The 13,013-nt window shown below is 52.7% G+C and overlaps 6 protein-coding genes across 6 annotated transcripts; 2 read left to right on the top strand and 4 right to left on the bottom strand.

Annotated features, from left to right (window-relative positions):
• Positions 1-9: 9 nt before the first annotated feature.
• On the bottom strand, positions 10-1,403 carry CKM354_000832000 (pyruvate dehydrogenase (acetyl-transferring) subunit E1 alpha; the record flags this gene model as incomplete). Its single annotated transcript, XM_044803690.1, has 3 exons — positions 10-1,036; positions 1,090-1,223; positions 1,278-1,403. 3 exons carry the CDS (start codon positions 1,401-1,403, stop codon positions 10-12), a joined length of 1,287 nt encoding a protein of 428 aa, XP_044659625.1.
• A 907-nt stretch (positions 1,404-2,310) lies between these two features.
• On the top strand, positions 2,311-3,192 carry CKM354_000831900 (uncharacterized protein; the record flags this gene model as incomplete). The annotated part of the gene is made up of 1 exon (XM_044803689.1): positions 2,311-3,192. The coding sequence occupies one exon, from the start codon at positions 2,311-2,313 to the stop codon at positions 3,190-3,192; it is 882 nt and encodes a 293-aa protein (XP_044659624.1).
• A 496-nt stretch (positions 3,193-3,688) lies between these two features.
• Positions 3,689-5,509, bottom strand: CKM354_000831800 (uncharacterized protein; the record flags this gene model as incomplete). The annotated part of the gene is made up of 2 exons (XM_044803688.1): positions 3,689-4,538; positions 4,590-5,509. 2 exons carry the CDS (start codon positions 5,507-5,509, stop codon positions 3,689-3,691), a joined length of 1,770 nt encoding a protein of 589 aa, XP_044659623.1.
• Positions 5,510-6,184: 675 nt separating this feature from the next.
• Positions 6,185-6,949, bottom strand: CKM354_000831700 (uncharacterized protein; the record flags this gene model as incomplete). The annotated part of the gene is made up of 1 exon (XM_044803687.1): positions 6,185-6,949. The coding sequence occupies one exon, from the start codon at positions 6,947-6,949 to the stop codon at positions 6,185-6,187; it is 765 nt and encodes a 254-aa protein (XP_044659622.1).
• An 836-nt stretch (positions 6,950-7,785) lies between these two features.
• On the bottom strand, positions 7,786-10,893 carry CKM354_000831600 (uncharacterized protein; the record flags this gene model as incomplete). The annotated part of the gene is made up of 1 exon (XM_044803686.1): positions 7,786-10,893. The coding sequence occupies one exon, from the start codon at positions 10,891-10,893 to the stop codon at positions 7,786-7,788; it is 3,108 nt and encodes a 1,035-aa protein (XP_044659621.1).
• A 714-nt stretch (positions 10,894-11,607) lies between these two features.
• Positions 11,608-12,695, top strand: CKM354_000831500 (uncharacterized protein; the record flags this gene model as incomplete). The annotated part of the gene is made up of 2 exons (XM_044803685.1): positions 11,608-11,688; positions 11,745-12,695. 2 exons carry the CDS (start codon positions 11,608-11,610, stop codon positions 12,693-12,695), a joined length of 1,032 nt encoding a protein of 343 aa, XP_044659620.1.
• Positions 12,696-13,013: the final 318 nt, after the last annotated feature.

The raw sequence follows: 13,013 nt of genomic DNA, 5'->3' as shown, positions 1-13,013 counted from the left end.
CGCATGTCTCTACAAGCTGCTGCCGCCTGGTGCGAGAGTCTGGGCTGGCGACTTTGGGATCTGCAATTCCCGCTCTGGGTAGTAGAAGTTCTCCTCTGGAATGCGGCCGCGAAGGAATGGTGGCTCGGATCCGCGCACGTAGATATCCTCGAACAGCACCTGTGGGGTGTTTTCTGGAACTGGCATGGCTTCGGCAGCGGCCACTTCCTCGTCCACGTGGCTGCGGGCCTCCTTGTCGATCTCCTTGAGTTGAGCTTCCGTGACAACTTCCCACTCGATGAGCTTCTGCTTGAGGCCTGCAATAGGGTCGTTGGTCGATCGCATGCGCTGGATTTCCTCTCGGGTTCTGTAGGTGGTACCAGGGTCGGACATGGAGTGACCACCGTATCGGTAGGTGACATACTCGTGGACGAGAGGACCGTTGCCCTCGGCGCACCACTTCTTTCCGTGCTGAACAGCGGCCTTGACGGCAAGGACATCCATTCCGTTGATCTTCAGACCAGGGATGAACTGTCCACGCTTGTAGTAGTCGGTGAGAGCGGCCGCACGGTGTGCAGCAGTACCCATACCGTACTTGTTGTTCTCACAGCCGAAGATGACAGGGAGGTCCCACAGCTTGGCCATGTTGAACGCCTCGAAGATCTGACCCTGGTTGCTGGCACCGTCACCGTAGAGGGCGAGGGTCACGTTCTTCTTGTCCTCGTACTTGTTGGCAAAGGCAATACCCGCGCCGACAGGAACTTGAGCTCCGACGATACCGTTTCCACCGTAGAAGCCGGTAGAGAACATGTGCATAGAACCACCCTTGCCGTGTGCGATACCTTCTCTTCGGCCCAAAAGTTCACCGATAATTGATCGGACTGTACCTCCGCGCATCATGGCGAAACCATGGCATCGGTAGGCTGTGATGATGTGGTCCTCTTTTGTGATTCCGTGCTCCATTCCAACAGCGACAGCTTCTTGTCCAGTGGACAAATGACAGAAGCCGCGAATCTTCTTCTCCTTGTACAATCGGTCGGCGGCCATTTCCATGCGGCTATCCCAGTGTTAGTTGTCCATTGTACCGCAATGCCCTTCCCGTTGACCTACCGCACGGCGACCATGTCGTAGTACATCTGCTTCAGCTCGTTCTTGGTGGTATCGAGGGTGTATGAAGGTGGGTCCATCTCGTAGGTCTCGAAAGCCTCATCCGAGAGGCGGACTTGGAAGGGCTTGTCATCTTCCTATAGCTACAGTGAGCTTCCTTTTTCCCCTTCAAAGACTGCTTCCAAACATACAGCTGGGACGTCGCTCTTTTCCGCGTGACTGCTAGCGGCGTCGGTGGTGACAGTTCGGAGGGCGGGCGTCCGGCGCAGTGATCGCACTGGCGCAGACACCGCGCGAGGCGCAAATCGAGAGAGCATGGCTGAGTGCTGTGCCCGGCGAGAGAGAGTGACGGAGAGGAGAATGGGCTGGGAGGGTGGTGTTTTGTCGCAGACGCAGCAACGGCGGAGCTCAATGGGGTTGGTTGAGAAGCTCTCACGAGTTTCTTTCGGGGTTCCGACGAGCGATCCTGCCGTTCCAAGATTCTCGTCGGTCCGACTGCAGCCTGCAGCTAACTATAGACGAAAACGCGCACTCCACGCGCGAACGCCTCCTCCTCCATCTTCACTCCATCTGTATCCTCTTCACGGCTGAGCATACAGCTTCATATTGTCTTCCGCCTCACTACCATCATGTGACGCGACCAGAACACCTGGGAGCGTCTGCAGACATGGCTTGCTCGCATTCGGAGACCGACGGCCAGGAATGCTGGGCCACGCGAGCCATGTCTTGCCTGATTGACTTCCCCGTCTCCTGTCGCACATCTGTCATCCACTGGCCGCATCGACTCTGCACGAAGTGATGCCGATCCTTCTGACATCGTGCAGCAGCTGGCGTCTGCGCCCATCGTACGCCCTCTGCGCCTGCCATCTTCCTTCTAGAATGCCCATTTCCCTCCGCTCCACCTCAGCCGGGTGTGTCACTTTCCACCCTGCCCGCGGCCAGTCAATTCACCCGTTGCATCCGGTCTCCAGGAACCACAGCAGTTCTCCCCAAGAATTGGCGCTGAAAGCCCGGCAGTGGGAGAGAAGCTCAGAGTTCATGAAACTCTGTCCAGGCCACACCCCTCACCCATGTCTGCCGCCCTATAATCACACGCAATCGGACATGCCATCATTTCCTGCCAACCTTCTATTCCCTCTTCTTTCCTTTGTTGTCCTCGCCCACCGCTCGCCGGAAGCGACGAGACGACTCTTTCTCCACAAACACTGACCCCCAGCAGCACGGATGCACATCACTACAGAAGACATTGTCTACCTCAGGACGTCTTCCGAGACCAACACCATGAGGCGATCACATGAAGACGAAGCTCCTCCCAGCTACAATGACGCCATTACCATCGACAATCTGCAGTCCGAGATCACACTCCACGACGAACACTTTTACGGAGACCAAATGGAACCCATGGGCTCTCTCGAATCAACGACGCCTTCCCAAGATAAGGACATTGCAGGCGAGCGTCCACCTCAAGCCAAATGGCTCGTAAAGTCCACGGCCGACCCCTCCGCCTGGAAGCTCCTCACCAGTGGTCCACTTATGACCAACGCTACCACACCTCACAATTCCTCCCCTCTCACCAAACGTCGATACCGCGTGCTCTTTCCCCTGGGCTACGAAGATGTCTACCTCCACAAGTCCTCGTGGTCCAGCAGCGACGCATCATCCCTTCCCGACTTCCACATTGAGCTGTACTCCCCAGCCAAATGCTCCGACCGCTACGAACCCGAGCCGATTGTCGTCCTGGGTCCGACAGACTCCTCACAGCAGACCGATTCTCTCGCCCGCTCCCACCTCGTCACTCACTTGCCGAAGACCTTCTCCATCATCGAATCCGAAGTCACCAAGACCACACGAATGGTCACGTTCTGCGAGTCTGAATTCTTCAGCTGGGACTGGGATTGCAAGACCTCCGCCGCACGGCACGATATGCGAATGATGATTCACCGGGCACGGAAGAAAGTCATTACTGTCGCTCATCTGGTTAGGAGACTAGAGCAATGCGTAGATTTCTGCGGCAAGAAGGGAGATTATCAATTTGAGGCGGCATTGAAGTTGCTGAGAAGGAGTTTGAGGGAGGTTGGTTATCGAATGGGCAGATTGCAAGTCTGAACACGGAAGAGTTGCATAGCATTTACGAAGTTGTTCGGACTTGGATGGACAAGAATGTGTTGTGTACGGACTGAGTTGGATTGATGAGCGTTCACTACGTACTGGGTTAGCATATGGTGTTCTGGCTGGGAAGCCTGTTTTGCATACGTGCATGGAGCCACTCGTTGATCATTGGTACTGGTTTTCGGCGGATGGAGTTTTGGGGACATTGGCTTGGACATCCTGATGCTCGGGAATTCACACATGGAGTCCTTCTATCTGGTTCATGGAAGCCCTGTTTTGGAAGCAGACTTGTATTAATCATGCATTGATGCGCTCCACTGAATATGTACCATATGATTGAAAGAATGAACAAGCTTGGCTGCGAATGCTTGGCAGACGAGTCTCGCCATCATTTCTACAATAAAATGGCCCAAATCGTGGTATTTTGATCGATCTTTGTCATCATTGACAGGAGTTGTCCTCGTCTCGTCTCATCCGTGCGTCGTCTTGTGGACTAGTTCACTCCCAGTCCGGTCAAGACGATATTTGCCACGTTCATGATAACAATGATTAGCCAAATCGCGCCAGCAATGACAGCCACGAGCCAGTGGTTCCGCATATTGACCACTTCCCTTCTGGTCTCTGGCGTCTCGGTCTCAGATCGATCTCCCTCTGCACTCGGTGTCGTCGTGGTGGTGGTAACGACGTGCATATACTTGTTTCTACTTGTGTAGTAAATCACCGGTGCACTCACAAATGGTAGAATGACGCTCAGCGCGACCTGGCTTCCCACCAACGCATCAGACAAGCCCTGTTTTCCCAGTGTCCCTGCAACCAGGATCGCAGGGACGATCGAAATCGAACGTGTTAAAAGTCTGGTGACCCATGGCTTGAGCTTCCAATTGATTTGCCCTTCGGCAATCATTTGGCCCGCAAGCGTGCAGACGATGCCGGCAGAGCAGCCAGATAGCAGTAATGCAACTGCGAAGACGGTGGCTGCAGCGTGGGCGATTTGTTCGCGGAGGAGGTTGTAGATGCCGAAGAGGTCAGCATCGTCTGCGCCGGAGACTTTGTAGAGTGACGCGCCGCAGACGATGAGAATGGCGCTGTTGATGAACAGGGCAAACGTGAAGAGTGAAACGGCGAGTTCGATGATGCTGTACTTCATGCAAGCTTTGATGGCGGCCATGGACGGACGGTATTTGCGGTCGATGCTAGCCGTGTCATCATCAAGCTCGCTGTCGAGGTTGTAGGTTTTGTGTTTCTGATCAAAGTGTCTGAGGCGTGGCTTGACGAGTCCGGAGCCTAGATACAAGGAGTGAGGCATGACTGTTGCGCCGAGGATACCACAAGATTGGTACAGACTGACGTGACTTAGTAAGAGGATATCTCTCAAAAATGGGGAAACCACTCACCCTTTGCTTTCTACGAGTGCGCTCGATGGCAGGTACCCTTTGAAGACCTCCCCGGGCGTTGTTCCCTGGATCAATGATAGCTGGTAACAGAAACACACTACCACGCCCAGGACCAACAGCATCACGAAACCTTCGAAGAGTCGAAGTGCCTTCATCGAGCCTTCTGGCCGGTAGAACAGCAATATAAACATGACATCCACAATTGAGATCGCACATCCTGCAACGACAGGTAGTTTTGGAGCCAAGAGGTTCAGAGCGATCGCGAAACCAATGACCTCTGCAATGTCCGTCGCTATGACTGCTGCTTCGCCGAAGAAGAACAAAACATAGTTCAGCCATGGAGGACAGTGATCCTTGTTCATCTGCGCCAGATCCCTTCCCGTGACCGTGCTCATCTTAATGCATAGCGACTGCAGAAAGATGGCGAAAATGTTCGAAAGCAGTACCATGAATAAGAGCTTGAACTGATACGTGGCGCCTGCTGCCGCATCTGTCGCATAGTTGCCAGGATCGATGTACGCCACTGCAATCATGAAACCAGGTCCAATGAAGCGGACATATTTCCAGATCACTTTTCGGAAGCGATCTAGAGGTTGCTGCCAGGGTGGCAGCTTGCGTGGGTTTGGTGGTGTTGCGCCGAGTGTGTCCTCGAGCATGCGACCTCCAAACCCTGGGGTGGCGATGGGTGAAGTTCCATCGCCGCTAACCGACATGCCCTTCTCCGGCGGCTGGTTGTTGCGATTGCCTTGCATCTCCGCGAACTCGGAATCTGCTCCATTTTGGTTCTTCAGCTTGTGGTCGTGCTGGACTCTGGCGCTCGCCACCTTGCCCAGCTCGCTTCTCGTGATCTCAGCGAGCGGATTTGGATTCTGATTCCAGTCCGGGGGCATGTCCGGCTCGGTTCTCGATGGGCAATTCATGCTTCGGAGTCTTTGCCGCAGACAAAGAGAATTGGAAGACAAAGGAGTCGCAAGGTGTTCGACTGCGAAGAAAGTTGGCGACAGCGAGGCGTCCGAGGTGTGATTCGTAGGGATGCGATACTGCCTCACCGCGGACCAAAGTAGACCATCGAGGTGTTATTATTCGACGCGTAATGGGGAAGAGTGCTGACTTCGATTTGATGACAGGCGCCCGGTCGCGCCCGAGACGAGCAGATCCATTGGGTAATTGCCGCTCATTGTGCCTTCCCCGCTGCAACCTTCCCGTCAGCCACTATTTCCGCTCTCACTGTAGCGCGCTCTTTGTGAGGTCAGATCTACGTGGCGCGTGGGACAGAGTGAACGCCTATACGAGCTGAGAAGTTCTATACCGCTAAGGAACATATTGCTAGGATCTTGGTGTCTTCAAATGCGCTTGTTGCTTGATCGGTCTCGGCGCAAAGCTTAGGCTCGTCGGCCTTGGCAGAGGCGAGAGAAGTCCTAAACGCATGCAGGAGGAGGATACTTCCATAAACCCACAGTGTCCTCAAGCTGGGGACCGCGGAACCCGCGTGGCAGCTGCAACCTTCGCGCCGTCTACCTGATCAGTGAGATGGAGAAGGCGCGCCTCAGCTCTAGCACCTGCAGGGCCCACGCAGCACACCGCTATTGAAGACATCACGCTTCCAGATCCCCAGCGCCATTCGCCGGCTTCCTGGCAACATGGCACCAAAGATCGTAGAACAGCAGAGATCCTGCGCTCTCAATCTCCTCCTTGACCTTCGCCCTCAATTCGCTCGCCTCCTCTGCCGTACAATGCCCACTGCGTTCAAGATACAATAGCGCTCCAGCAACCACATTCTCCGTGAATCGCACCTCCGGAGTCACCGTATACATATCCGACTCCTCGTCTTCCAGTTCTAAACTCATTGCTGTCGAGATCTTATACGTCGAGCCTGCTTTCTGGGCCCGTAGAGCATCTGTGAAGCGGTTCAAGACGTCTCGAAGGACAGTATCTGGCGCTCCAGCTTTGACAGTGGCTATTCGAGCCGTCATTGGGTCCCAGTCGATCCATTGGAGCCAGCCGCCTGGTTTGAGAAGTGCTACGAGTTCGTCGAGCGCTTCATTGAATCTGTCGGATTTCAGATTTGTGTGAAGGAGGCGAACTGCGACGACATCGAATTGGCCTTGCAGGTCTTTTACGGTACTGCTGTATCCTCCAAATGGCAGTTTCACTCTTTTGGCTTGCGCGAGTGTATCAGGCGACACGCTTCCATTGAATTGATCGCCTCGCGAGATGTCTGCAATCCGGATGTTCTCTGGTAGCAGTTTTGCATCTTCAGTCAGTGCTTTGACTATCGTCGGGTGAATGTGATAGCCGAGGCTCGATGTGATGAAGTCGTTTTGCTCATTCAGCTGATTCTCTTCTGTTGATGTGCTCATCTTTTGGTTATGATCTTGTGACTGACGTTCTGGTCATGATAATTCTGCTTCCGGACGCTCGTCACAAATATCGGCTTCGAAGTACAAGAAAGGTGCCGGTTGAATGGAAGAGCGACAGCGAACCTGTGTCTTCAAGTGTTGCGACAGTTTCTTTGGTGATCACCTAGTTGTACACAACCCGCTTTCATGTGGGAGATACTGTAGAGCGGTGGAGGGGTTCGACAACCTTGCTCGAACAGCGCCGCCTTGGCCAATCTCATTTCTCGGCCTCGCCGGAAACAACCGCTGATTCTGTCTGAAAATCCTCTCTGTTGCGTGACAAGAACAGAGCCATTCGCACTATACTTCATATTTCGCGAATACTACTTTACACTCCGTCATATGCATAGGCGAATACTGGGGACCGAGCAGGGCATTCACTCTGCAGTTCTGCAGGGACCATTGCCAGTCAGACAGCTCATTGTGTTCAAAGTCGGTCAGTTTGGATCCTTGAGAGTGGAAGCATATGTAGTGTCAGAGGCTCTGCTTTCCATTGCCGAATGCATGTGATGGACTGTACCATTCGCTGCTTCTTGCCATTGGTGTCGCGACCACCACAGAACATCGAATTACGGTATGGTAAAACTCATCGCAACATAGCCCGGCGACAAAGACTAGGCGATCAAACGCCGAAGCGCCGGTCTGGAGAGGAGACTGGGACACCCGCCCAACAGCATATCCGTTCCTTCTGACTGCGTTCGTAAGATCCGTGTTCTTGGCACAAGCTAGCTTTCCCTGTTCTCCGGACTCGATCAATATAGCCAAGGTTATAACCGATTCATTATCGCACAGTCTAGCTACTTCGGAGATTTGTGTTCGCATACATTTGAACTTTGCCAGACCTCTTTCCTATCGGCATGACTGATAAGATAATCGATCCGGAGCTTGGTCTCTTTCTGTCCACGTTGGAATTCCATCTTCTCCCTTTGTGCTAAGAGCATTTGAGCCAGCTTTTCGTGGCCATTATTTGATGCCGCCGCCAGTGCATTGACGTACTCACCTCCCGGAGCGTCAATGTCCGCTCCCGCGCTGAGCAGCAACTCAACTACCTCCTCGTGGCCATTTTCCGAGGCCCACTGCAGCGCAGTGCCACCACGTGGCCCTTGAGCGTTGACATTTGCTCCGGCATCGAGTAGCATCTGCACCACCTTCGCGCGACCATATTTTGATGCCGAGTGAAGCGCAGTGCCAGTTTCATATCCCCCCCAGGTGTCAAGTTCTCCTTCTGCATCTAGCAGCATCTGCAATACATCTCCGTGACCTTCCTTTAATGCCCGGTGAAGCGCATTACCATACATATTTCCGTCAACGTCTGCTCGCAGATTTAGCAACATCTGCATTACCTTCTCGTGGCCTCCTCGTGACGCAGTCGCCACAGCATTGACGTACGTCCTCTTCTTCGCCGCGGGATGTCGCTCGAGGACAAACATTAGCGTGTGATGTGTCAAATGCACCAAATCATTCTCGACCGCCCACAGCCAGGGGATTTCCAGTAGCGCTTTTGGCAATGTTACAAACCTGGCTTTGGACTTCAATTCCAGAATAGTCTCCTCGATATTTGGAACGTTCATGTCGTTCAAGAATACTTTCAACACCTGCCAGCTCGAGTGGATTGCTGCGGCGATCAATGGCGTCACGTACCTTTGTTGCTTATCCGGCGACATGGCTTCGGTCGGTCGAGGCACAAGCCATGCGAGGTTCCTCTCAGCGCAGAGATAGCTTAAGCTGGGAGTTGCGCTATAGACGACCGGCTTGCTCTTTTGGAAAGCGTTGACACGGTTGACCCAGTCCCCCAATGTGAGGACATAGGCTAGGAAGTAAGCTTGAGGAAAGGTGATTGCGGCTTGGTCCGCATGGTGCAGAACATACGTCGTGGCATACTCCGCAAATGGATATCGGGCCGTAAGTGAGCTGCGCTCTTCTTCGGTAAGCAGGTGCTTTGACATCCTTTTTTGCTCAAGTTGTCTTGGCAGGCTAAACGCTAGTCCTTGCAAACAGTGCTGCTTTAGTTGCTCGTGTGCGATGCTTTCGGAGGACTCATGGCTACCGCAGATCTCCTCGAAACCACCTTGTCTTATGAGGAAATCGCGCACGGATTCGTGAATGAATTGTGCTGTGGTCGTCTTGCCTTTACTCAGCTCTGCCAAACCCTTAGATGCGCTCAGCAGGAACGTCTCCATCCGATTGTCTGTGACGCCTTCGTGCCACTCGAGGCAGCCATCATCTACACCGGACATCATCGCGAAATACCACTCCTTGAGAGTCAAAGGCCGCCGAGCGTACAGAATCCATCGGAGGCAGAGCAGAAACTCTTCCTTATGTTCATCATCCCGAAGAATGATGGTTTTGAACAGATCTGGTAAGCCCACGGGTATCTCTTGCAGTCGTGAATGCATGGCGTGAAACCTGCCTCGTTCGACATCCTTCTGGAGAATTTTGACGACCAGAACTACCCAGAGGAAGATGCCATTCGCCTTGGCAACTATCTGGCGCTGCATCTGTGCTAACTCTTCACCTTCCAGGTCAAGCTTCTCGACATAAGTGCTCAGATCCTGCTTGTGCTGATCCACTTCTTCAAGGCTTAGCTGTAGGTCTGTCGGCACTTTGACAAAAGGGTAGTGACGGCTAGCAAGACAAACGTAGAGTTTTGCGTCTTGCAGCCCATCGAGGAAATCGATCAAATCTCGGATGTCGCCTTCGCGACATTCGTCCAGTGCGTCAACGAAGAGCCAGATCTGTTTGTCAATCGCAAGGATGACAGATGTGAGAACGCTCTGTAGCTGTGACAGATCGAATTGTATATCGAGTGCATTCAACTCGTGCATGAGCTCTGGCACCAGGTCCATAAGTTGCACCAATAGCGAACGATACAGCCCCACGAAAGACTTCTCAAGCTGCTCACCGCGAGCATTGAAGTAGAAGTGAATTCCAATAGCGTTTGATTTCCTCAAATTCCGGGTAACGTGCTGATCCAGGTACTTTATTAGCACTGATTTGCCAGCTCCTGGTTTTCCCTTGATCCAGAAAAACTTGCGCTGCAGGTTCAACCATTTGGCGCAGGCGGGATGGCTGAGGATCCATTTGCAGGTCCTCGCCGTGGCCTTGCTAATAGTGTTCCGCCTTGTCTCGAGGGCATCGAACTTTAGAGCCTCAAGCACCGTTGCCGAGTGGTCATCGTTTGTGACTGTGGACTGCGCTTCCAGAGCAATCGTCCCATAACGATGCGTAATGGCATCTTGTAGCCGTCGCCAAGCTGAGTCACCTCCCTCACCGTATCGAGGGTCGAGCGACACATCGCATATGCCAAGCATACAGTATGCCTTGTCCTCAGGCCTCTTCGTGGCTCGCTTGGTGACCCAGCTCAGCCTTGTGGCATGGCTAGGCGCGGGTTGACCGAGATTGATGCCAGTAATGCTCTTGAGCGCTGGCAGTAAGTCTTTTCTGCTACCAATGTGGCCGTCTCTTGCATAGAACTCGATTCTTCTCGACGCTATGAGCTCCTGCAGTGTCCACCCTCTCGTGAACCATCTGCAGTCTTTGAGCGCGTCCCGCCAGTCTGTATCACGTGTCCTCTTCTTCGATAAATCTGACAAGTACACGAAGCAAACACCCGCCTCGAGATACCACCGCCACATTGATCTGATGGCATAATTGATCTCAGCATCATTTCGTTTGTCGATGCAGCAGGTATCGATCCAGAAGTACTCGAAGCCTGCTTCGTTCGCCCAGTCTCTACAGAGATTCAATTTGGTCAAAGATTTCGTTGTGGTCGTTATGCCATCTTTCAGATCTTGATATGTCAGCTCTTCCTCGTTCTTCTCGCTCCAAGTGTGTGAAAGGATGGCGTATGGCGGCGGAGAGTCGTCATAATCGCAGAAGTTGTAACTGCTGTTCAACAGCCGCATCTTGTGATGACCTGCATGTGTCTCCTGTGTACCCTGCGAGCGTCGATGTCAAATGGTGTCGGTTCATGCCATGCATGAATGCTTATAAGCTATCCTGTCCGCAGATACGAACTGTGAATGTCGTCTTAGCATGCCGCCTATATGTATCGATCATGTTCCTTCACCTGCAGACTGGGTGTGAATGTCTCAGCTACAGGGAGGGCCTATGAAGGCAGTGAGTATTGTCATCTGAGTGACAAATTCGGAGCTCATCAGAAGGTCAAGGCTGAAGATACAGTTATGCAGCACCTTCCTGCCCCCACTTCACAGCCACTCAGCTCGCGTACGTCAAATGGAAGACTGTCACGTTGGCACAGACATCGCTTAGCCCGGAGTAACAGTGACAAGTCCTCATGTAGATGGGGTACCGATGATACGGCTGCATCGCGAGACGCATTGCTGCTCAGCTGCGTTATGCAAGAAATGACGATCGAATCCGTGACCCTCTACACGAGCTGATGATGAACGAGTTGTTGTTGTTCGATGTGCGAACTGCAAGCGCGTGGCGCGACATTGTCGCCGGCTTCGGCGAAACTTTCCTTGACGCCAGCTCGCCAACTTTCTGTGCCATCATCGCCCCGAACAACCCGAAGTGCAATGCTGCGGAGAGAACTGGTCATAAGTTGAAGAAGGGCCCAAGGAAAGATCTTAATCTCTCATCGACAACCAGCCAACATGCTTTTCACAAAAGACTTCACGAGCATGTCTCGTGAAGAGATTCTTCAGCTCGCAGAGCCGACAGAGGAATATCAAGAAGTACACGCACTAAAACCCATATGACCGACTGAGCAGAGCACTCTGACCGAAGTCAGATGATGGATGTCTGGCCGCCTGTGAGGATCGACTGGCAAGACGCAAAAAGCACTCTGGCCAAGGTCCGTATGCAAACCGAACTCGCAGACGAACTGGACGAACCAGATCGAGATGTCGAGGAGACCTTTCGCCAGTTTCCTGCAAGGGACGGCTACCAGCTCACTCTTCGAATCTTCACGTCCAATCGACACACTGTCCCGAATGGGTCTATTGTGGTGCTCTGGCATGGCGGAGGGTGGGTTATTGGCAGTCCAACAATGACGGCAGGTATCGCACGATCACTGTGCAAACGGTTCGGTTGCATGGTAATCGCACCAAATTATCGCCTTGCTCCCGAGCATGTCTGGCCTACTAGCTTGAATGATGCTTGGGATAGCTTCAATTATATCCGAACCAAGTACGATGAAGAAGCCGAACGACACTTCATCATCGGTGGTATCTCTGCTGGTGCTCATATGGCGCTGGTGATCGCACACATGGCCAAAGAAGAGAATCTAGAGCCTAAAATTACTGGTGTTTACTCGGCATGTGGGTCTATACAGCCCTTGAACGAAGGAGACCTCGATCCTATCTATCTTGAAAGGTACCTTAGTCGCACGCAGCCAGAATGTGCAGATAATCCGGTACTCTCGAAGGAGATGAAGAAATTCATGACGGATTGCGCTAAGGCTGACCCGACTTCGAAGCTGTGCATGCCACTACTCTGGCCTGGTAACGAGAGACACGAAGGGCTTCCGAAAGTCTATCAGCAAGTCTGCGGGCGAGACTACAGTCGTGATGAAGCACTTATCTTTGATGATATACTGAAGAAGAATGGAGGAAAGTCGAGAGTCAATTTGTATCCTGGATTGCCGCACTGCTTCTGGCTTGCGCTGGGAGGAATTCCGGAGTATAGACAATGGGAGCAAGACACTATTTCCGGCTTTCAATGGTTCCTCAGCAATAAGTAGACGGAGACAGCTTGACTAGCAAGGGAGGGCCCATAATTTCAGCATTCTGATATTTGGCCCCGGCAAATTTCCTATTACCAACGCACGGCGTATACTCAGGATGATCACGAAGTGCCGGTAGCTGTCCACTTCAGTCACTGTACCGTGCCGCTCAGATTGCATCAAGACGATGACTGGTCGAGTTGGAGACCAACGCATTGTCACATGTCTTTGTTTGCAAGCATTGTTCACTAACTTACAAAGGGGTTGAGGGGCAGTCTTTGTTCATGATACCATAATAAGTTCTCGAGTGCGCTCGCGATGGGCTCAACAGTGAAG

This window comes from Cercospora kikuchii (genome assembly GCF_019650295.1).
Source record: "Cercospora kikuchii DNA, contig_00005, whole genome shotgun sequence".
Lineage (NCBI taxonomy): Eukaryota > Fungi > Ascomycota > Dothideomycetes > Mycosphaerellales > Mycosphaerellaceae > Cercospora > Cercospora kikuchii.
This window is presented reverse-complemented; position numbering and strand designations above follow the sequence as displayed.